At 47.2% G+C, this 23,440-nt stretch overlaps 1 protein-coding gene across 1 annotated transcript in view; it reads left to right on the top strand.

Annotated features, from left to right (window-relative positions):
* Positions 1–301: 301 nt before the first annotated feature.
* The window catches only part of ASIC2 (acid sensing ion channel subunit 2), a 926,053-nt gene continuing 902,914 nt past the window's right edge, over positions 302–23,440 (top strand). Inside the window, exon 1 of the mRNA XM_045836683.1 lies at positions 302–1,016. Within this exon, the coding sequence (XP_045692639.1) occupies positions 462–1,016 (555 nt within the window). The 5' untranslated portion in view covers positions 302–461. The remainder of the gene's footprint in view (positions 1,017–23,440) is intronic.

The following is a 23,440-nucleotide window of genomic DNA, read 5'->3' as shown; positions in this document are numbered from 1 at the left end:
TGGCCGCCCTGACGTCCCTGGGATGGTTAACACGGGGCATTATGCACTGGTTAACAGGCTCCGAGCTGCTCAGCGACTTGTTTTAAGCATTTTCTCCTTCGCTCTCGCTTTTAATCTTGTCTCTAGTGGCGTGTGTAGGGGGGAGGACTTTATTTCCATTGGCTAAGCTCTCCCTTCCCACCCACATCTCTTCCACATCACCTTGGTGTCTCCCTAAATAAAACCAGCCCTCCTTATCGCCTGGAAAAAATCAGGAGCTAGAGTTTGAATGGGTTTTATATAAACACTCACCCCTGTCAGCTTGCGGCGGGGCTCTCAGGATAAACTCACGGCGCCTGGCCTGAGGCTCGCCTTGGGTTCTCTGCCTTGAACGTCAAGGTTTAAGCTGAGCTCGAGGACTGGGAACTCTTCTCTGAAATCTGATCAACCTGAAGCCAGTTGCCGAACTGCACAGGGTCCCCATGGACCTCAAGGAGAGCCCCAGCGAGGGCAGCCTGCAGCCCTCTAGCTTCCAGATCTTTGCCAACACCTCCACCCTCCACGGCATCCGCCACATCTTCGTGTACGGGCCGCTGACCATCCGGCGTGTACTTTGGGCTGTGGCCTTTGTGGGCTCCCTGGGCCTGCTGCTGGTGGAGAGTTCCGAGAGGGTGTCCTACTACTTCTCCTACCAGCATGTCACCAAGGTGGACGAGGTGGTGGCCCAAAGTCTGGTCTTCCCAGCTGTGACCCTTTGCAACCTCAATGGCTTCCGGTTTTCCAGGCTCACCACCAATGACCTGTACCATGCTGGAGAGCTGCTGGCCCTGCTGGACGTCAACCTGCAGATCCCGGATCCACACCTGGCTGACCCCACAGTGCTGGAGGCCCTGAGGCAGAAGGCCAACTTCAAACACTACAAACCCAAGCAGTTCAGCATGCTGGAGTTCCTGCATCGCGTGGGCCATGACCTGAAGGATATGATGCTCTACTGCAAGTTCAAAGGGCAGGAGTGCGGGCACCAGGACTTCACCACAGTGAGTACTTGGTTTTCAGCTTACTCTTGTGCTTGGTCCTGTTGAAAAGTGCTGTGCTGGTGGTCTCCTGCTTGGTTCAGGGTCTCCCTGTGCTTTGGAGCAGGAGAGAGAGTTGTGCCTCAGTTGAAGGCCAAGAGGATAGTTGGCCAGAGCTGTTGGAACTGATTGGAGAAGTGTGCCTGCTGGGAGGGGGCACTGTTGTCTGGTCAGATGGGGGGTGTGAAAAGGGAGCTTGCCATGGGGTTCACTTCTCCAGATGTGCTGCTTTGGCCTCCTCCCAACCAGAGGGAGGAGGCCTGATTTGTCTGTTGTCTGGGGCATTTCATGTCTGAGCTGTGTGATTGGAACAGCTTGTCATTGACGAGGTGGTATTTTTTTTTCTCTCTCTGTCTGCTCGGAAGTGCTATCAGGCACTGCATCCTGTGGGCTGGGCTGGAGCTAAAACCCGCCAGAGAAGGGGGTGTGGGGCTCCAGGCAGCCTTGATGGTTCCAGTGGCTTTGGGATCTTGCTGGAGCAGGTGATGCTGCAAAGGTGTGGAAGTCTCTTTGCTTCCTTTTCTTGTGTGGATTTTGAGCTCCGTGTGGGGAGAGGAGAGGCTGGGAACCCCGAGTCTGCACGGGCCTTGTGGCATATTGGAAGCAAAGAGATGTGCAGGGTGCTTCGGCCAAAGAGGAGGGTCCAGGTGGAGGCCTGTGTGTAGGATGGTCAATGACATGGCTGTGAGGTTGAAGGGTCCAGGCTGGTTTGTCTGGGAGCTCCAGCTTGAAATTGAAAGGCTCAGTTTTCCGTACGTACAACTGCTTAACAATGTGGATGCGAGAGGAGTGGTGTGGGGAGGGGTGAGCAGCTGTGGGATGGGGAAGCTGGAGAAGGAGTGTGGAGCTGAGTAAAGAGGCAGAGCTGAGGGGATGTGGCTCACATTCAGGCCGGGGCTTCCTGGAGGGGCAAAGAGAGAAAGAAGGGTGGGGTGTTGCTGCCAGGGTCCTCTGTGTGCCCAGTTAGTGGGTCGCTAGGCACAACTTGGCATAACAGGTCAGACTGCAGCTGCAGACAACTCCTTGCTTCTAGGCAAGCCTGGGGCATCAGGGTCTGTGGGACCCTCCAGAAGCCCCAGTGTGGCTGCTTCTCCTGTTGCTGCCTTGGGGAAAATCAAGAGCTTTGGAGTCTCAGAACCTTGAGCCAAATTGTAATTGTAAGTTCGGGATGGCAGGTTCAGCAGTTGCAAAGAGACTGTCATCAGCAATAGACTGGAGCCTTCTGCCTACATGAAGACATAGCCTACCTTTCCTATGGTGCACCCATTCTCCATCTGTTCTCAGATTCAATGCTTACCAGCCTCTTGATCTGAGTTTTTTTAAAATGCTACAACCAGTCTCTGCCCACAGCCTCTATGCTTGCAGTTGGCTGTCTGTGATTCTGGAAAAGCTCAGAGTACCAGGGGGCACAGCATCTCACATCCTTTAGAGCTCTGTTTCCTGGTGGAGCTGTTTTGTAGTATCTGCTTTAAACATAGTGGGGGTGGGGAAGCACAGCAAAATCAGTAGTAGTGTGTACTAAAGAAGTGAGTCTGAGCTGGGAGACAGGACCAGTAGTACTGAAAGCCCTTCTAAATAAAGCAGGCAGGATCCTAAAACACGTCATGCACAAATGATGTATTAGTTGGTTTGGGGAGAGATGGGAAAAATGCCTCATTCTGGAGGCTGCAACCATCCCTGTATTCCAGCCCATTCTTTCTAGTGCCGTAGCAACGCTCAGCTTCACCACTGCACCATGCAGCTTGAAATGCACTCAGCTGTTCCTCTGTCTGCCTGAACCCACATGCAACACAGAGAGAGGGTGGTACAGAGAAATACTACAGTCAGTGGCAGACCCTGGACAGAGTTCTCAAGCATTTGCATAAGCACATGTTCAACCAATGGCTTCCTCTCAATTCGTGACCAAATTCCAATTTGACGAAGTAAAGGTTCTTTGACCTCTGGCTGCATTTGATCCATCATTTGAGTTGCTGGGGTCCCAAGAGGCTAAAGATGAGCTTTTAAAGCCTTACCTGAGCCTTGACCTCTCCACAATGTCTCTCAAATAGTGAAGTTGCCTGTGGGTGAGGTTTATTACTCAGTAAGTGAAATGTCATTATCTGTCATCCTCATCAAGTCCCTTTTTGGACTGACCCTCAATGCCTGAACTCCCCCAGGCCTGAAAAGGGCATGAGCTTCAGGGCTGGATCTTCAAGTTGTTCAGGGAGGGTCAAAAAAGGCACACACTTCAGAAAACCTGGAGGAGCCCTCACATGGGAGGCTGGTCTTTTTCACTCGTTGATCACAGTGAGCAGCGATACTGAGCCCCTCCGCAAGAGGGAACATGATGCCAAGTTTGTTCCAAGACTTTGCAGTGAGGGGTAATCCTTCCCATTCCCCCTGGTCTTCCTGTCCCTTTTGGCCTGGGGGATATGTGTGCTTTTTCTTGGGCTCCCACACCAGAAGGGAGCAGAGAGCCCTGCAGGTAGTTGGAGAAGTGGATTCACTGGCCTCTCTGTCTTTCATTCCCTTTGCTGCACATCCCTCTCCACTTGACTTATTTACTAAGCTGGATGGCTTCTATCTGTAAGTACTGTGGCTGACTTATTACAGAAGTTAAGTATAGGGGAGGGGATGTCACAGGTGGGTTACTTTTTCTGTTTGTTTGTTTGTTTTTCCTGTGGAGCATATCTAATGCCATCTCCAGGGCTAATACTTTCACATAAGCTTTCTTATTCCAACTTCTTAGCTGGTGTGCAATGAAGTGCGTAATACTCTTTAATTTGTGAACGAGCCATGATTTTAGCAGAGAGAAAGGCTGTTTGTGGAGGTTAAAATTCTCCGGGAAGCCAGGTGTGGAATTCCAACTGCCCTGTAAACAGGTGTGCTCCATCTCAGACAGGTTCGCTGTTAGCCCGAATCTGAGACCATCTGACTTCAGTTAGGTGCGTGCTTTTCCTTCCTGGGAAAGCAGAAGAGGGCTTTGATTCCTTAGTGTCCATGCAGTAGAGATTCCCCCACTGGCCCAGAGTGGAAGGAAGTGGAGAAGGCTAAGAGGGCTGGGTTCAGGGAGGGGGGTTCTCTGGCCATGTTGGATGACCTGAGATTAAGATTAGGAGCAGGAAGACAACCCCACCTCCATCTTTTTCTAGTTTATTTCCTGGGTCATAATTTGCACCCTCTCTAGGCCCTGTGACATGTCACAGTAATATGTGATTTTCTAACTCACAGGGCTGTTGGAAGGAGGAACCATGTGAGGCAATATATGTGAAAGTTCTTTCATACCTCATGACAGCTGTAAGGCAGGTCATTATCAATATTAGTAAGAGGTGATTTTCCAGCCTGCTTGCCCTGTTTGCAGCCCACCATAGGATCAGTTGGTGAGTAATGCCATCCACATAAACCAGGAAAGGAGAGGCAACTGCTGCTTTTTTTTTGAGCCTATGATAAAGCCCAGTCTTACTGAGATGGGGTTTCTTAGTACGGAGGTCACAGCTGAGCTCAGTAGCTAATCAGTGCTGACAGGTGGCATCCCCACTGTTGGTGACTAGCACATGACTATTTTATGTTGCTTCTCTGCTGACACTTTGGGATTCACCTGTCTTCACATTCAGGAATGCAAATGACCCATCAGTTGGCATGTTTAACCTTATTTCCATAGTTGTGTGCCATATTTTTCAGACCATAAGACGCACCTAGGTTTTATAGCAGGAAAATAGGGGAAAAATTTTTGAAGCAAAAAATGTGATAAAATATTTAATAACATAAATAAAATAATATTTCACCTATGTAAACAGAACTCAACAGCAACATTAACAGCTATTATTCCTATCAAGTTTGGGGGGAGTAGGTCTTATAGTCCAAAATATATGGTATATTTGTACTTTAAAATTGAGATTTATTAGGAAAAGCATTTCTTTTCTTATTGAAAGAAAGATTTCTTCACTGAGATCTTGTTAGAGGCACTTCTATGGATTTTTTTTAATCAATGTCTCATAGCAGTGCAGAGACATGGAAGAAAGGTTTAGGAAGCACATGCATTGGGTATTCTTGCACATGGCTAGTAAGTCCATTGCTAACTTGAAATTACTTCTTATTACATGAGGAGCTGTGTGTGTGAAAAATGTGGACTTTTGGCAGAGATGTGAGCTGGAATTACAACTGTGCCCCATATTTGCTCTGAAATCTTGGGCAAGTTTCTTAACCTCACTTTCCCCATTTCTAAAACCAGAGAAATAATACCTACCACTTAAAGTTGTGGTACTGATCCAGGGAGGGGAAGTATGTCAAGTTCTAGTGCGTGGTAGAAGCCAACTACAGGGCAGGCCCCCTGCTTTGCTTAGTGTCCCACAGGAATACTGACTGAGCCTGCACTTGACTCTGGCTCTCTTGACTGCAATCCAGTGCTCTTCCCACTCTTCCATGCTGTGACTCAGCAACAGCTTCAGAGCGCAGGCATCTTCTGTGTTTGTGGGATTTGTGATTTTCCTAATATGTTAAACTTTCACTTCTCCCAGTACTTTTCATTCACATCACTCCTGCTACCTAAATGTCCTCTCCTTACCTACCATTTTGGCTTCCATGTTCCAGCCAGTGTTCCTAAACTCAACCCAGGAAACTCATGCCCAACCCCCGATGGGAGCTGAGTGACCTGTGGAGCAGGTATACGGCTTTTATCACAGTGTGTCATGCCAACGCATGCATCTCCATTCCCTTGTCAATGAGATGCAGCAAGTGCTCTGCAGCAGGAATAAAGACAGACCAGATTCTTGCCATCAGAGAGCTCACAGCCCATTTCCCACCCGCTCTGGATGGCGGGCTAGTCGAGAGCAGGAGTCTTGTCTCACCGAGCAGATTCTCTGCAAACATCATGGCAAATACAGGGATGTGAATCTCCAGTAAAGGCTTATCAATTAAATAGTTACTTGCTGTTTCCCGAACTGACCCAGAATTCTTTGCATGGTCCTTTCTTCCTTACTTTTCTTCTTTTATTTATATATTTTTTTGCCTTTTGTACCTCTCTCTCCATGTCTATTTATTTAAATCCTACTCATCTTTTTAAAATCCAGCTCCAGTGTCGCTGTAGTTTTCTCCAGGAAACTGTTGCTGATCTGCCTCCCCATGACCATAATCTAAACTAATCTCTTCCTTCTCTGTCTCCCAAATAGCATTTTGGCTTATTCCTCTGTTAGAGCAGTTGTGATGCTTTTCCTTGCAATAGAATCATGAAGTGTTTAGACTAAAGGGGACTTTGGAGATAATTTAATTTAATACTTGAATTCTCTAACCACTGATAATTTTTATGCATTGCCTGTATCTGTCTCTTCTTCCTGTAAGACATGATGTCTTGACTCACTTTTTATTCTTAGGACTTAGAACTATTTAGCACATGGTAAGCTTTTAAAATGTGTCTTTAGAGTATGCTAAGCGGGCTTAAAGTTTTTTTAATGTCATGTGACTCAATAGCTGTAATAAAGTGAGGTAGCCATTTTTTCAGCCTCCCTCTTCAGGATAGGTGCCTGGGTTCCACTTGCATTGAGGTGACTTGTCCCATAATTGCTATTATTTTAATAATTACACTGTCTGATTATGGAAACACTCTGTGCTTAGTGGAGAAAACTTGAAGTGTGAGAAAGAATAGAGAAGGAAGAAAAATTGCCCATAATAACATCACTACATGTGTTATTTTGGCATTTTGGGAGTAGCTCCATTCCATCAGGTAATGTGTGTATGTGTGTGTATCCCTATGTCTGTGATCCCACCTGCACATCTGGCACCATGTCTGACACACAGTACACACCCAGCCAGAGTCCGCTTGCTCTCTTCTTGGTCCCCTGGGTGTTAGAGATTTCCTCAGAGGACCATTTAGAGGACAGATAAAATCCAAAGATATGTCTCAATAGGTCTGACCTCTTATCCTCTTTGTGGGGTATGTTTTATTTTGTCTGCCAGAAGCACCCAGGGATAACTTGTGACATCCTTCTCTTGGCTTAGCCTCCTTGGATTTTAGGTTCACAGCTGAACACCAGTAACTTTGCTTTATATACAGTTTGTCTGCGCATTTACTTGAAGCCCATTGTCTGTTGGATGTTTGCCAGGATAAACCAGAGGTGTGTTTGTGGACACCACATTAGACCTCCTGAGTGAGGCCTGACCTCGCTCCTGGTTGAGGACCAATTATGATCCTCCTCACATGACCATCAACAAACACTGCATGCCTCAGCCTCCCCATGTAGCCTCTGGCTCTCCCCAACCTCTGACACAAGTCTCTAGTTTTGTGTCAAAGTAATCTAAATGATACCTAATGCAAATTAGGTAATCATTCATATTCCTTAAGATGCTTCAAAGTTTTGTGAGTGTTTGCCACATCTTTGGAGAGATGGCCTCTGCCAACTTGGGTGACTAGTTTGCCATGGTGCCAGCCTTTGGTTGGGAATCTCCTAGTTTGCAGAGCTCTGTGGAAGTAAAGCTTTCGGGATGTGCTGAATCCTCTCTGGTGGGATGAAGGGGCAGGGCAGTGACTGGGAGCTAATTATCATAATGACCCATGTCATCTATTTGCAAAGTAAAGCTGAAGCTACTGCCCAGTCCACTGAACTAATGCCCAGTTGCTAGTGTGGTGAGTCTGTATGTCTGTGCTTCTATCCTGAGGACTTCTTAGACCTCAGAACTGCTGATGAAAGGAGGCCCCCTGGGGGCTTTACTGAATTGGAACTAGTCCCTCTCCCCCTTTCTACGGTGGTTCCCTTTACTCTTTACAGGAAGTCTTTCCTTTAATGAAGAGATAAGTTCAAGAAAATTGTGTGTTCAGTGAATCCTAGTTAGCTGCTGATTTTTGTAGTAAGAGATCCCATTGAAATGTGTCCCCCAAAGACTGAACTGGTAGCTGTTAGCATTAAGATTGCTGTCAGAGATGTTGCTCTATAGAGCAGTTCATGTTTCAAAGTGCCAAGTGTTCCATTCTCTCCATCAGAACAAAAACAGACCACCTGGGTCTAGAGCTATCTGGAAGTGTGCTGCATGCTTTTTCTTTTTCATCTGAGTGTCTATGTTTGATGGAACTGGGCTGAAATATCAAACTTGACCAGCAGGACCATTTGACCCATGATCTATGTCAATGTGAAACTAATGGCCTGCATCATCCCTGCAAGTTTGAAATTCCATTTCTCCCATGCAGTGGACTTAAAACCAGTTTGTACAGACTGAGTTTAGTGGTTATTGGGTAGTGGGTGCCTCCAGTGCTTTGAAATACATGATTGTTATTTGATGAATCTGAAAGCTGCAATAGAAGCCTGCTTATTTGGGAACAGCATCCTGAAAAGTGTTATCCTTTGGGTTCTAAAGCATCTTTCCATCTCCCAGCACTTACTGTCTCATGCCTCAGGTGCATTCTCTGTTGATTCTCAGTGGCTGTGGAAATTTATACTCGGAAGACATAAAGCATGAAACACAGAAGGAACATACTTGCCTAGACTTAATGACTTCTGTTGACTGAGTTGTACAACCTTGGGCAAGGTTATTAGTCTCTATGGGCCTCAGTTTCCTCATCTGTAAATTGAGGGAGTTGAACTGGTGATTCCCAAGGACTCGCCAACCTGTAGAACTCTAAAGTCATAGAACATAATTAAAATTTATTTTCTGACTCCACATTTGTTCACTGCAACTGCAACTTAATTTATATTTGGGTGGAGAGAGTTGATGTTGTTTTGCACCCTGATGTACTTACCCACTTTGGAGGTCTGCTTGTGTTATTTCCCATAGAGTGGTACAGTGGTGGCAGAAACACACCAACACAGTGGAGCTCGGGGCCTGAGGTGGGATGAGGGATGCACAGACACCTACTGTCAAAACCCGTCCACAGGCCACTGTGGGTCTGGCTGTACCTCATCAGTCTGACCAAGTGTTTCCATCACACTGATCCTGCGGTTGCGCGAGGGATTCATGTATAAATTAGCAAAGGCATCTATGGAAGATGCTGTTAATGTGCCGCCCAGGTCCCCTGTAATGCTGTTGGGGTGCAGCCCCTGACCTCTCGTATCTGCACTGAGAGCAGGAGCGTGCTCTTAGTTGACTGAGGCTGTCTCTTCTGAGGTTCCCAGGAAGTTACACCCCTCCCTGCTGCCTGGGGGAAGCCAGTGGCCAGTGACCTACTGACAACAGGAGTACAAAATGCCACTCATCTTGCCTCAGGAACAAACAAACTGTGGTGCTGTTTACATCCCAGAGCTTCTAGAAAGGGGTCAGGCTGAGCTAGAAGTTCTCCTGAAGCCACAGCTCAGCTCACTCTTCTCCTGCCCCAGCCTGCGTGTCTCGTTTCCTTCCAGGCTTTTCCCCGTGTCATTCCCTCAGTAACTCACCTGGACAAGAAGCCCCATCTCTGGCTCAGCTGGGGAACTCAACCTGTGTAGCAATTAGTTTTAGTTTCTCATCTGTTTAGTAACACAGAGAATCGCCTAGGCATGTTGACCTATGTCTGGTTTAGAAAGAAGGAAATACCCATTTCAAAAGTCTTTTAAACCTGGAGATTTTTAGATCTTGGACATGTAACTGTTTTCAAGGGAGATTTTTCATAATTCAAATGAGCATCTCCTCGATTAGGACTCACTACTCTCGGCACAACCGGCTTGTTCTTTGGAGCTTTTTGTGCAAGGAAAACCCTTTCCAGAGTTGCCCATGCCTTAAGAGCTGAGCTAGCCTCACTCTTCCAGCTGTTGTACCCCTCGAGCTGCTCATATCCGAGCTCACACCTTTGTCAACGCCTGCATTCTCATCATTTTCCAGTTCTTCTCTCTCTGAGAACTTCTTTTTCCTACCCTCACCAGCCTTCACTGCCATTGTTTCCTGAATGTACGTTGATCTGGCTTCAAGCCACAAGGAGGAGGAGGCTGCCTTTGATGTTGGCAGTGGCTTGGGCCCATTTATAAAGCAGGAGGCAGTGAGAAATGTACAGTTGACCAGGGGTGATGCTCCTCATATGTCACAAACCATGAGTGATGAGAAGAGTAGGGTAGCACTGAGGCTGTTTAGCCTGAAAAAGGGGAGGGGGTGATTCCCAGGCAAATGATGGCCGTCTTCACACACTTAGCAGGCAGTCACAGGGAAGAGGAATAAGGCTGTCTCTGTGCGAGGCCAGAGGGCAGCGCTCGCACCAGCGTGTGGGCAGGAGTTCAGAGAGGTGGACAGCAGCTGTCCTGGGAGTGTAGAGTACCTGTGTCCTGTCGTCAGCTCTAGCTGGGACTGTGCAATTGCTTATTGGTAGCGCTGTCGAGGTGGATCGATGTCAGGTAAAGAGCAGGATTTAATGACCTCCGAAGTTACCTCCAACTCTGAGCACCTTTGATTTCTTTCTTTCCTGAACAGATACTTGGTGTCCGAGGTGAGGGCCATAGGCAGATGGCATTAGAAAGAATTGATAGTAGGTGTAAGCCAGCAGCACCTGCAGCCTGCAGAAACACCCCATTTCCCAATACTGCATAGCCTTAAGGCTCTGTGTTTAATAAGAATAAGAATAGTGCTGGGGGAGAACCCTTGGAGAAAAAAGAGCTGATATTCAGAGAGAGTGTAGGAAGTGTCTGGGTGCTGGTAGCCAGGGATTCGAGTGGGGCCATTCAGTGTCCTGGCCTCTCAAACTGCGTATGTACAACTCTTTGAAAGGCAGTTCCCAGAGGAATTTGTCATAAAGCTCTGGGTGCTAGATGTCATCCTAGAGAGCAGATATTGGATGTGGTTGGGCCTGGCCTGGTTCCATGTGAGGGCAGAAAGTGGGGGGGACTGAGAGGTACACAGATGAGCGCAACTCTGGGGTACATGGGGCTAGAGACAGATCCAGCATAGGGCTGGGCGGGAGGCTCACCTGGTGGGGAGAAGGGAGAATGCCTGCCCAGGAGCACCAGGGGACGTGGCAAGTGTTAGAAGGACGAAGGGGTTCTGGCACCTGAGTCATTTTAGCCTCATGGTTCAATCATGGCATTTAGTGAAAGACACATAGAGGTTCCAGGCATGTGTGACTGATGATGTGATATAATAAGAGATCTACATTTGGTCTTCTTCCCAAGTTCCTGGCACAGGAGCTTTCAAAAACTAGTGGAATTTCGAGAGGGACTGAGGTGAGAGGAGCATATTTTGTTATTCTTAATAAGCTCGTTTCAGCCGTACCGGAGTTTATGCTAGGAAGGTGACTCTTGATGGGCCTCTCGGTTGCTTCAGGGTGGGGCTGGTTGCCTAAGGAACCAACCATGTGATTAGAGGGTTAGAACTTTCAGCCCCACCCCCAGACCACCAAGGAGGAGAGAGGGGCTGCAGAGTGAGTTAACCACCAGTGGCCAGTGATTTAATCTGTGCTGCCTGTGTACTGGAACCTCAATAAAAACCTCTGAGTGAAGGGGTTTGGAGAGCCTCTGGGTTGGTGGACACAGGGAAGTGCTGGGAGAGGGCACGGCAGCTGTGCCCCTTTCCTCACACCTTGCCCGATGCATCTCCTCTGTTTGGCTATTGCTGAGTTATATCCTTTATACTAAAGCAGCAATAGGGAGCAAACTTTTTCTGAGTTCTGTGAGCCATTCCAGCAATTTATTGAACCTGAGGAGGGGATCATGTGAATCCCTGAATTATGGCCAGTTGGTCAGAAGAACAGGTGGCCTGGACCTGTGTTTGGCACTTGAAGTGGGGGCCCGTCCTGCGGGACTGAGCCCTTAACCCACAGAGTCTGCACTGATGCCGGGCAGTGTCAGCGTTGTCTGGTGGGAGGGGGACACCCACCCATTTGGTGTCAGAAGTGAAGTGCTTTGTGGGTGAAAAACACATCTTAGTAGTGACCTTGTGCAATTTACTTAACCCCTGCAGGCATTAGCTTTCTCACCTATTAAATAATAATCATATTGGCACTTACTTCATAGGATTTTTTTGTTAGCAGTTGAATGAAATAATGTAAGTGAAACTTTTAACTTTGGATGAGAGTGTCAGCTCTCCTGTTGCTGTTATTTTTATTAGTAGTAAGATGGCGATAAAACATAGTGACAGGGCATCCAAAAGCAAAAGGACTTTTTGGAAATCCATACTGACATCAGCAAATCCTGAATACTCAGGGGAATGAGGGGCCATCGAGCCAGGCACCCAGCCCCTATATTCCTGTTGGCGGCACACTGCGGTCGACACCCAGGCCATGTCAAAAATAGAATCCCTTCCATTTGACCAGCACTGTGTAATTTACAAGGCTGCTCATCATTGTTAGCATTTTCTGAGCACATACTATGTCCTGGGTGCTGTTCTAAATTAAGCACTTCACAGGGAGAAATCCAGGCATCACAGTAGCCTTATGAAATATGTAATATTTGTAGCTTTTCTTTTTGTATGGAGAAAATTGTGTCTCAGGAAGGTTAAACAATGGACCTAAAGTCACGTCGCTAAGAATTGGCGGGAGTGGGATTTGAACCAGGTACTCTGGTTCCAGATCCTTGATGCTTTTATTGTAAGATGTTATTTGACCCTCACAATAATTCTGAAAGTGGAAAAGGTAACAATGTATGTGTTTCACAGTTGAACATAATTAAGGCCTAGAGAGGTTTAGTTACTGGCACAAGGTCTCTCAGTAGCAAAGTGGCACCATTGGGGATTAGAATTCATGCCTTTCAATTCCCCTTGGGGGTTCTCTGTGAAGACATCAAGCTTATTTATATAGGGCTGAGCTGAGTGAATTCAGGCCATTCATCAGCAATTCTTTAGCTCAAAAGAGTAGAAGTTGAGGCCAGAGATCCCTCAATTTATTTGTATCCTTCCCTAGGAACCAGGCCTGGCAGCTACTGGAGCTGACCCCAGAGCTGGAGAGTGGGGTACAGAGTAGGCCTCAGCTTGAAGCTGCCATGCTCTGCTGTCCGTGCAGCCCTCTAGCTCTAACTTGCATCCCTTGCCTTGGGCAGGTACAATGAGAGAGGAGGCATAGGCAGCTGGCTTTCTGTGGTTCAAAGCCAGCTGAGGGGGTTTATGCTATAATTGAATATTCCAAATGTTCAGAACAAGACCTTCCAGCTATAATTCCTACCTGCCCAGATTCCATCAAAAGACTGGTTCCAGGAGGTGGCCCACTCCAGACCTTTTCCTTTGATGGGTGGTTTCTGGGCTTATGCCACGCATCTTGAGTGAGTTGGTTTCACTGGCTGCACAGCCTGGGCACTGCACATCAGTTCTGTGAATTCACCTTTCCCTTTTAAGAGGAAGGTATACTTTGGATCCTGCTGCTATGCTGTCTGCCTATCGCAAGCACCACATGGCCAGGAGCTGGACATATGCCTTGGTTCTCCTGGCCTCCCAGCTCCACAGATTTGCATGTGATCCTTCGCTCTCTCCCCACCAGCATCTTGGCTCAGCAATGCACAGGTAGAAAGGCTACACAATCCCACAGCACAGCCTTCAGGAAAGTCGAGTAGATGCAGAAGTCTCTTCTTGCCAGGGTAACACTTGATATCTCTCCAAGTTGCCAACTGAGGGGGTCATGGGGTCTGACATTAGCAAATGGTTGTTAGTTTTCAGCTGTGCATGTAATTCTTTCCTGCTCACTCTTTCTATCTACACTTCCCCACTTTAAATCCAACTCTGGGTGGCAGAAATAACTTTAGGAGAAACAGATGTGTTTAAAGAACCAGATGTGAGGGCTTAGCATTGGGAGCTTGAACTTCTGTCCTTGACTCAGTGGCTTGAATTTGAACATTCAGTCCACATGTGCTCTGACAGATTTGCAGGTGGCAGTGCAGGGCAATGGTTAAGAGTAGAACAGGCTCCGGAGTGAGACTATTTCTATTTAAATCCTGCACTCTTATACTGGTTGGATGACCTTGGACAATTTATGTAATTTGATTTTGGGAGAATTACATAATTTGTAGACTATGTAGCACAGTGAACCTCAACCTACATGAATCTCTTCTTACCCTTCTGCCTCTTGCGATCTCTACCTGTGCATAAACTTTTGAGCTTCCAATCCAATAGTTGTGTTTTCTGTTTCCTCCTTTCTGTTCTTTGAGTCGGTTACTTTTTCGTGGAATCCTCTGGACTGTGTTCTCTTGTGTTTTCTCCCCCCACACTGGACCCAGCGATTGAGGGAGCTTTTTCTGCACAGGAGCAACTAGGAAGGGGTTCTAGCATGTCCACCATGAAAATGTAGAGAATTATAGGTCCCACTTTCTCCATGGTAGCCCTGAGGGATGTCTCCCTCTCTTCATGGAATATAAGAAGGCAGCCAATGAGAGAGAAATATCTCTATGAACTGGAAGTAACAGTGTCTTCTAAAGTTTGGGCCAAGGCTGCTTCTGCCTCCCTGGAATGATTTCTTAGCAGAATACCTTCTATCCCCTGGGCCTTTTAGCTATTTCAGGGACATTTTAAGTGGCTATTAACAAATGTTGAATTATGGCTGCAAACCTCTGGGAGCTCAAGTGACACTCACATGAATCACAAGTGAGCACTGTACAGTCAAGGCTGCCACAATGGGCTGGGATTAAACAAACAGGGGCCATTGTACTCCCCGAAGCAGCGAGGCCTGAGTGCTGCTCCTTGGAGCCTGTGATCTCAGGCTCTGTGCTGCTGGAAGCAGGACATTGTTCCAGGACTCACAGCTCATTGCTGCAGGGCAGACAGATGTTCTCTGGTTTGCAGAGAGGCGAATTTCAGCTTAATATTTAGAGGAATTTACCAACAGCCAGCATGTGCAGGGAGGTGCCAGCCAGGCCCAGCACATTGATTCAATACACATCCAGTGAGCGCTTTCTATGTTTTGGCGTTGTGCTGGGCTCTGGAAATGGAAACAAATAAGGCCCAGTGGAAGAATTCAAGGAGCTCGTAGTCTAGTGGAGAGGCTGTACAGTGAACAGATTACACCGAACAACCAAAGCCTCTTTGCACACAGTCCAGAGGTGACACAGGAGAGGCTCCAGCAGTTTCCAAAAGGAGATACTTATGTATTTTTCTCCTTTGAAATAATTTCAAACATATAAATGTTTCAAGACTAGTGTAGAGATTTCCTGTGTATCCTTTCTCCCATGGTCCCAGTGATGTCCTTTTCTGTCAAAGGACCACATCCTGGATCACTCAGTTGCCTCGTCTTCTTTGATGCCTTGACTCTGGAACTGCTTCTCAGTTTCTCCCTGACTTTATGACCCTGACATTTTTTATAATTCAAGGTGGCCATTTGGCAGAATGATTTTCAGTTTGAGTTTGTCTGATGTTCCGTCTTGATCAGAGCCAGATAATGAATGTTTGGCCAAATTTTGCAGAGCCAATGCAGGGTTCTTCTCATTGCATCCTGTCTGGAGGCACACGATGATGTCTGTTTGTCCCAATACTTACAGTGTTAGCTTTTAACACTCGATTAATATGCTATCTTCTCGGGAGACACTTTGGGACTATGTAAAACCCATTTCTCTTCCCTCTTTCACCCTATAGTTTTATTAACCAGTGGTTTTTCTTGCCTAAGTTATTAGAGTAATGCTTGCCAAATAGTGATTTTTCTAATTCCATCATTCCGTCTACATTTATTAGTTGGCTTTCTACAATACAGAAGAGCTTTCTCCTCTCCCCTTTTGTTTATTTACTTGTATCACTGTAGGCTCAGATTTCTTTTTTTTATTCAGTGAGTTATAAACTGTTAAAATCATTCTTTATGTCAAAACTCCAATTTCCCCATATCTGGGGTTTCCTTCTAGCCGACTCTGTGTCCTTTTTGGCACTTCCCTGCAGCTTTAGAGCACTTAAAACATTTCTGGCCCAGCTAGATGTTGCAGGTTCATCTTTTTCTTTTCTGCCCTCAGTCCTGTAATGAGTCACCTTTCCTAGTGAGCCCTGGTGCCTTTCGGTGGGTGATGCTGTTTAGAAGATGTGGGTTTGGGTGTGCTCATTGCTACCACGGTGCTGCTGCTCCTGGCCCCTGCTCCGTGGGCAGAGTGAGGGTATTTACACCTCCATCGTAAACTGAGTTTTCACACTGATACCTCCAGTTCCAGTTGAACACCTCAGGAGTCACTCCAGGTTTGTCCTCATCCATACCAGTCCCTCCTTTCTCCAGCAGTAGGAAAGCTGCCACCCGTTATCTTACTCACTTATTTGCTCCATGAATGGCAACCCTCTTCCTGCCTCCCTACCCAGACTACCACTCTTCTTGGATGCTTCCTCACAGGGGGCCGGTCCTTACCCCACTGCCCTCCTGCCGCAGCTTGCCGCCCTCCTTGGGGGTACTCTGGCTGCTACCAGGCTGCCTTCCACTCTTACTCAAATTTCCTCAGTTCTATGACTTTTTAGTTTCAAACATTCGGGACCCATTCAAGATACAACCAATATTCATGTGTTGCATTTGGTTCTGTACTTTTAGTCAAAAAGCTTTCCCCCAGTCCCATGGCTGGTGTTGGTTAGTGGATTGAGCACCAGCCAAAGGGTCACTGGTTCAATTCCCAGTCAGGGCACATGCCTGGGGTACAGGTCAGGTCCCTAGTAGGGGGTGCACGAGAGGCAACCACACATTGATGTTTCTCTCCCTCTCTTGCCCTCTCCCTAAAAATAAATAATTAAAATCTTTTCTTAAAAAAAGCTTTCCCCCAGCCTAACGCACACACACATAAACACATGGTTTTTACAAATAGCTTTGAAGTACAATTCTTATATAATTTACCTTATAAAGTGTAAAATTCAATGGAGTTAGGACTTTGTGCATTCACAGTATTCTGAGTTTCAGAACATTTTTATCCCCCCAAATTGAACTTTGTACCCATTAGCACTCATCACCACCCCCATTCCTCCAAACCCCACCATTCTAGCCCCAGGTAATCACTGGTCACTGATCTACTGTCTATCTCTATAGAGTTTTGCCTGTTTTGGAATTTCAGACAAATGCAGTCATGTACCCGATGGTCTATTGTGACAGACATCTTTTGTTTAGCACAGTGTTTTTTTTTCTTTTGTATTGAATTTATTGGAGTGACATTGGTTAATAAAATTATGTAGGTTTCAGGTGTACAATTTAACATGGTGTTTTAAAGGTTAATCCATGTTGTGGCATGTATTTATTCCTTTTTATTACCAAATAATATTTCATTATATAGATATGCTACATTTTATCCATTTATCAGTTAATGGACGTTTTAGTTGTCTCCTTTTTTTTTTTTTTGGCAGTCATGAATAATGCTGCTATTTACACTTCTTTTCATATTGACTATTGGAAGAAAACAGACCAGTTGTCCTATACAATTATTTCATACTATGAATCTGTCTGATTACTGACTTGTGGTTTCACTTAACCTGTTCCTCCTTCCCTGTATTTCTTATAAACTGGGAGTTAGGTTTAAGAACTTGATGAGATTTGGGTTAATGTTTTTGACAAGAGGACTCCATTAGTTGAGCTGTGTGTTTCACATGACATCATAGCAGGAAGGGCATAGTCTGTGGTAGTCCCACTCTTAGAGATGTTAGTTTACATCACTTGGTTAAGGTAGCAACTGTGGGGGCTTTCCATTGCGTCATCTCCCATCATCAAATCATCTCCCATCATCTGTGACATGGTAGATACCATGGTACCCTGCAAGTATTCTGTTTACCATAATATTTGAACCTGAACTGGCGGTTTCATTAGAGGTTGCAAAATAGTGATTTCCCAATTCTGTAATTCTCTCCACATTTGTTAGTTGATGTTCTTTAGTAGAGAAGAGCTTTCCTTCATCAACTGGAAGTCAACCCCAGTTGCTCCTACGAAGGAAGGACAAATGCTTATTCTTGCTGTCTTTTATTTAGCAGTTTTCAGAGGATCGAGTTGGTGTAATAATTGCCATGTAGGGCTTTGGGGGATGATGAGTTCCCAGTGTGGACAAGGAATAAGCAGGGAGGAAAGGTCAATGGGACTCCACTTAGCTCTAGTCAAGGCAACCACAGACTCTTTCCAGATTCCACAGAATTCATGGATGGAGATGTTCCTCTTACAGACACGGTTCTCACTGGGCAGAGGTGACAGGCACTGGGGTTTGTGGAATAGGGCTGCAATAACACTGACCACATAGCATAAGGCAAGGCACGAAGTGTTAACTGTAGGGATCCTCATTATTTGGCCCATCCCTTCGTGTCTCCTCATTTCCCTGTAGCCTTCTCAAGAAGAGGCCTACCTGATACCTGTGCTGTCTTGCACCCATCTCTAGGAATTCATGCCACAGACCCTCTTCAGTGGGAGCAGAGGAGGTGGGGTAGGAAGGGAAGTTTCCCATGTGGATTCCATGTAATTGTACTACCTGGGTAAATGGTGGGAGCAAAACATTTACTGAGCATTTGCTGAGTGCTAGGCAGTGTTGAAAGCATCTCCCAATGATGCAATGTATTCTCGCAATAGTGTGATAAGGGGAGTCCTTTTACTTCTCCCAGTTTATTCTGTGTATGAGGACTGAGGCATAAGAACTTAAGAAATTGCCAAGGTCTCCAAGTTCATGGTCCCATTCACTGCCCTATTCTGCCTTTCTAGGCAGTGCATGAAGGAGAGCCCCCCCTCGGAGGGGGCAGAGCATTATGGGGCAACTGGGGCAGTGTCACATTCCCCTGCCTTCATTCTATATTTTCCTGGACAACTAGGTAATTCAACAGCTATCTGGCTTTGAGCCCGCAGGGAGGGACTTCTGGGTGCACAATGATGGAGTGTGGTGCGGCTCCTGGAGGGGAGAGGTGCCCAGTGGACATAAGCATGACTGTCCCCAGAAGCCCTTGGCATTGTGGTTCTTTTACCTGGCATCACTCACCTGATATTCCACAAGCAAACCCAGCATTTCTTCCATGGAACCTGCTCTCGGCCTTGCCTTGCCTGCTTAGGGACGCTAATTATCTAGCACGCTAATGAGCCCAGAGGATTAACACAGAACATGGGTGATGATGATTTCACTAGATGGATTGAAAACTCCCTTCCTGGGAATATATAATTCAATCTGTTTGCTGGAAAATCACCTCACCACCAAACAGCATGTGATTACTAAGATCTCAGTTGTGGAGAGCCAAGCGTATATCCACAATGCAAAGGTAATTCAACCTGCTGTTCCAGCATTCATTCATTGTGCATTCCCGAAGGTCTACTTTGGGTCAGGATAGATAAGGCACATCCCCTGTCCCTGGGGGAATCTCATTTTTTAGAGGGATGCAGACATGCTGTGATCATCAGGATAAGTCCATTAACTGCCTATCACTGTGCAAAGTTATTACACTAATATTGACTATCTTTCCTGTGTTGTACACTACATCCCCGTGGCTTATTTATAACTAGAAGTTTGTCCTTCTTATTCCCCTTCACCTCTTTTACCCATCTCCCTCCCCCGTAAACATACTTTTAATTAGAACTGTCAGGAGAGAAGTGTCTGTACTGCATATGGGGGTGGAGGGAGGGAGTGCAGAAGAGGGAGGGATTCATTTTAACTGGGGGGATTTGGAGTGACATTTTAGCCAGACCTTCAAAAGGAGTAAAATTTTGACAAAGGGGAGGGGCAGGTAAGGGCATCACAGGGCCAGGAAACTGTACCAATGAAATTACGGGGACAGGTGGTCCCGGGGTGTGCATGCAGGGTGTGTGCTTGGGTAGAGCCAGGAACAGGAGAGAAGGCCGCCAGGGGAGGCCACACGCTGAGTGCCATAGACGGTGGGGAGCTATTGAGGGTTCTGGGTGACACAATCACATTTTACTTTTTTAAAAAAATCCTGCTCAGCAGTATCCTGGTTGAAGATGATTTAGGTAAGGAAGATGTTGCAAAAATAAGGGTTTCTACTTGCTTTAGTTATGATTATTTTTAAAAATAAGAGTCTTATGTTAATTGGAGCTCTTACTTTTAAGTCATCTTTGTGGAGCTGAAGTCTCTGGGGGTGGACTGCTGTCTGTAGAATGTAAATAGTACCCCGGCAGTGAAAGACTCATCGGGGCCTAAGAGAACGAATCAAGCCGTAAAGAGAAGATTTAAGCCTATGATTCTCAGTGTTGGCTGTACAGTGAAATTACTTGGAGAACTTTAGAAATTACCGGTGTCTAGATCCTACCTCTGAGATGTCTGCACTGAAGCCTGTGCATCAGGATTTTTCCAAACCTCACCAGGTTAACTCTAATGCTCAGCCAGGTTTGAAAACTGCTAGCCAGACGAACAGCAGCCTGGAGAGTTGGAAGCAAAGCCCAGTGCTGGGCATTCTGATGCGTCTTCTCCCACTGGGGTGCTAGCATTAGCCCTGGTCCTTAGCCACTTTCTACCTGTAGCACATCATCTGTGCCTGCCATGTCCCTGATCAGTGCTCCAGTTACCCAGGGGCAGGCCTGTGTAGACCATTTGGCCACAGAAAACGAATGTAGTTCTTGGCTTAGGGAAGTCAAGCCATACATAGCTGGCTATTGGCTGAGGCTTTGCTGGCCAGAACCGAGAGAAGTTGTGAGGTTCTGCTACTGGAATTATTCAAAGTGGATTTTCCAAATTCCCTAGCAGGAAGAGCTTATCTATGGCACAGTATTCCATTTGTCTCCAGGTCTCTGACAAGCCTGTCTGTGGGGTCTAAACTCCACTCGCTGGTTACCAGTGTCTCAGTGATGTGGTTGGCAATAAGCTGTCCAGTAAATTCGGACTTCTCTGTTCAAAGTGGGGTTGTTTTTGTCAGAGTGAGGGGTGTGGACTACAGGTGTCCCAGAAGGTACTGCCTAGGTATGTGTTGGGGGGAGGATCCGGGGAATCAGAGTAAGGATTGCAGCTCGGCACTCAGCTGCCCTGTGTCAGGAATGACAGGCAGTCTGCACATCCATCGGAGTGGCCGGAAGGGAGGCTTCCTGCCTGAGGTCAGACCTCATTAATTTTGGAACTGTCACGAACAGACTTAGCTTCTAGGCTGTATGATGCCAACTGGCATGGAGAAGTGGTCAGGTCCCTTGCTGACCTTGAACTTCATCCTATCTCAACACAGGACTCAGGCAGAGTCTGCCCTCTGAACTTCCCTGGCGCTCACGGCCCAGCTGTGCTGGCTGTTCCCGCCTCATCTCTACCACAGCCACACCCACACACCTGCCAGCCTGTCCCTCCTTCCCTGACTGTGTGCTGACTGGGCGCCAGGCTTTGTCCTGTATTATCCGTCTTTGAGGACAGCACAAGGAACCTGGTCAAGGTGGCTGTCCTGGTGAACAGGCATTGCGGGCATTGCGGCTCCTTTCCGGACTGTAGGGAGTTCACCCTGGCTGTGAGACTCAAGGACAGATGCTGTGCCTGGGGGTGGGGTTGGGGGTCACAGAGGGAGCCAACCACTTAGACAATTCCAAATGCAGATAAATCAGTGTTTACAACTCCCAAAGCTCTGGTTACAACCAAGGGTACCAACGTTGTCCTGGGAAGCTTCCGGGCAGTTTCTGTCAGGGATTTCAGATTTCGGGCGAGCGTCTCAGGAGGGCCCATGGTGCCCCCGACTCTGTTTGCTGGAAGGAATTTGGTCTCATCCCCCTTCAGTTTTCTTGGCCTTGGCTGGGCCAAGTCCCCCTGTCCCAGAAGTAAAGAAGGAGCCCTGGCTTTGGATCAGAGAAGCGGCACCTGGAAGCCGAGTCCAGCGCCCAGCAGCTATGGGACCTTCAGAAGTATCTCTGAGAGGCAGTTTCCCCATCTCAGGGTTTCTCGACCTCGGCATTATTGACACTTTGGGGTGTACACTTGGTAATGGGGCTGTCCTGCTCATTGTAGGATGCTTGGCAGTGTTCCTGGCCATGGGTGGCCCATCCCCTAACAACCTCCCACCACCACCAGTTTTGACAACCTGAAATATCTCCAAACACTGCCCAGTGTCTCCTGCAGGGTGAAATCGTTCCTGGCTGGGACCCACTGGTTTAGTCTGCAGACCGGGATGAAATCCCGTTTCAAGGGCTGTCCTTAGATGCAAGCCAGTGTGGTTTATAGGAGACAACCGCTGGCATGCGGCAGACGCAGTGAGACCCAGGCAGGCTGCGGGGCCCTTGGCCACCTCACAAGAACAGTTTCCCCTGCTGGTGCCAGGCCCTAGGAGGCTTCCCAAGCCAGGTGGACACCAGGCTTGTTGGCACCTCTGGTCCCCTGGTCTGTGGCCATGCATATGGGTGTCATCCTTCTGGGCTTTTGTCCCACAGCCCAGAGCCAGGGCTGCTCTCCCGGGTACATGGATTGATGTTCTGTCCCCAGCCCAAGTGTATTGGGCTGCCCAGGGCCCACGTCTTGGCCCTGGAAACTCCCAGGTGAGTCCTAGCACCTTCTTTAGAAGGGGAGGGGAGAGAGCTAAGGTTCACTGAGCATTCTCAAGGCACTGCCCCCACTGACCTGGACAAAATCCCCTTCCTCTGCACCAGGAAGAGAAGGGGAGAAAAGCACTGAGGTAAAAGGTAGAGACCTGAGTTTGAATCCTCTCACTGACTCTAAAATGAGAAATATATATATATCATATATCACATATAATATATCATATAGGTCATATGATGTATTATACATATGATATCTTTTATATATGATAGAGTTAGTGCAAATGTTTAATTAATTTAGACCATAGGTGTCAAACTCATTTTCACTGGGGGCCACATCAGCCTCGCAGTTGCCTTCAAAGGGCTGATATGTAGATCTCCTTGCCCCTAGGGAAAGAGTAGTTACATTTACACAGTCCTAAAATTACATTCGACCCTTTGAAGGCAACTGTGAGGCTGATGTGTCCCCTGGTGAAAAGGAGTTTGACACCCCTGATTTAGACAACGGATGCTCACTACGGAGTCTGGCATATATAGTAAACAGTAAATATTTAGTATTTCTCTCTCCCTTTACACAGGTGATTTCAGTTCATTCTTCTCCATGAAGGAGGGAGACAGGTATTAAGTTGGAGTGACATCAGTTCAGATTAGGGTCTAGGCTTCTCTTTAGGGGAGACTGTGTTTCTAGGGAGGCCTTGGTTCCGAAGAGCCCCCTCTCCCCCCACCCAACTAGAGGCCAGCAAGGTGTGTGCCACAGACTGCTTTTCCCGAGCCCTGAGTTTGTAGAGAACACTCGTGTGTACCCTTGCCATCTGATTCATGAGCGCGCAGTGGTGGGGCAGGCAGGTGTCGTCCTGCCTTGTGGATGAGGACACTCAAGCCCCAGGAAGTTCAGGGGCTTTTCCAAAGTCCTGCTCTAGCAGGTGGCGAGGTCAGGATCCGGACAGAGGTTGGTCAGACTTGTCATTCCTCGTGTTTGTTGTGATACCCCGCACAAGGTGTTAGGGTCTTCTTCCTCAGCGAACCCCAGCCTGAAGCTTCTGGGTACCTCAAATTCCAGGACAGCACCCACAGTTGTCTCACAAGTTCCCAGGACACTGCCCCCAAGAGGAGGGCAGGGGCTAGACCCAAGGTAACTCACCAAAGGGCCAGCACTCAGACTTCCAGACACTCCGTTCCAGATGCTCAGACCTGG

This window comes from Phyllostomus hastatus, unplaced genomic scaffold (genome assembly GCF_019186645.2).
Source record: "Phyllostomus hastatus isolate PE091 unplaced genomic scaffold, TTU_PhHast_1.1 phas_contig_210, whole genome shotgun sequence".
In the NCBI taxonomy this organism is placed as follows: Eukaryota; Metazoa; Chordata; class Mammalia; order Chiroptera; family Phyllostomidae; genus Phyllostomus; species Phyllostomus hastatus.
The sequence above is the reverse complement of the archived record's forward strand: the minus strand, read 5'-3'. Positions and strand labels throughout refer to the sequence as shown.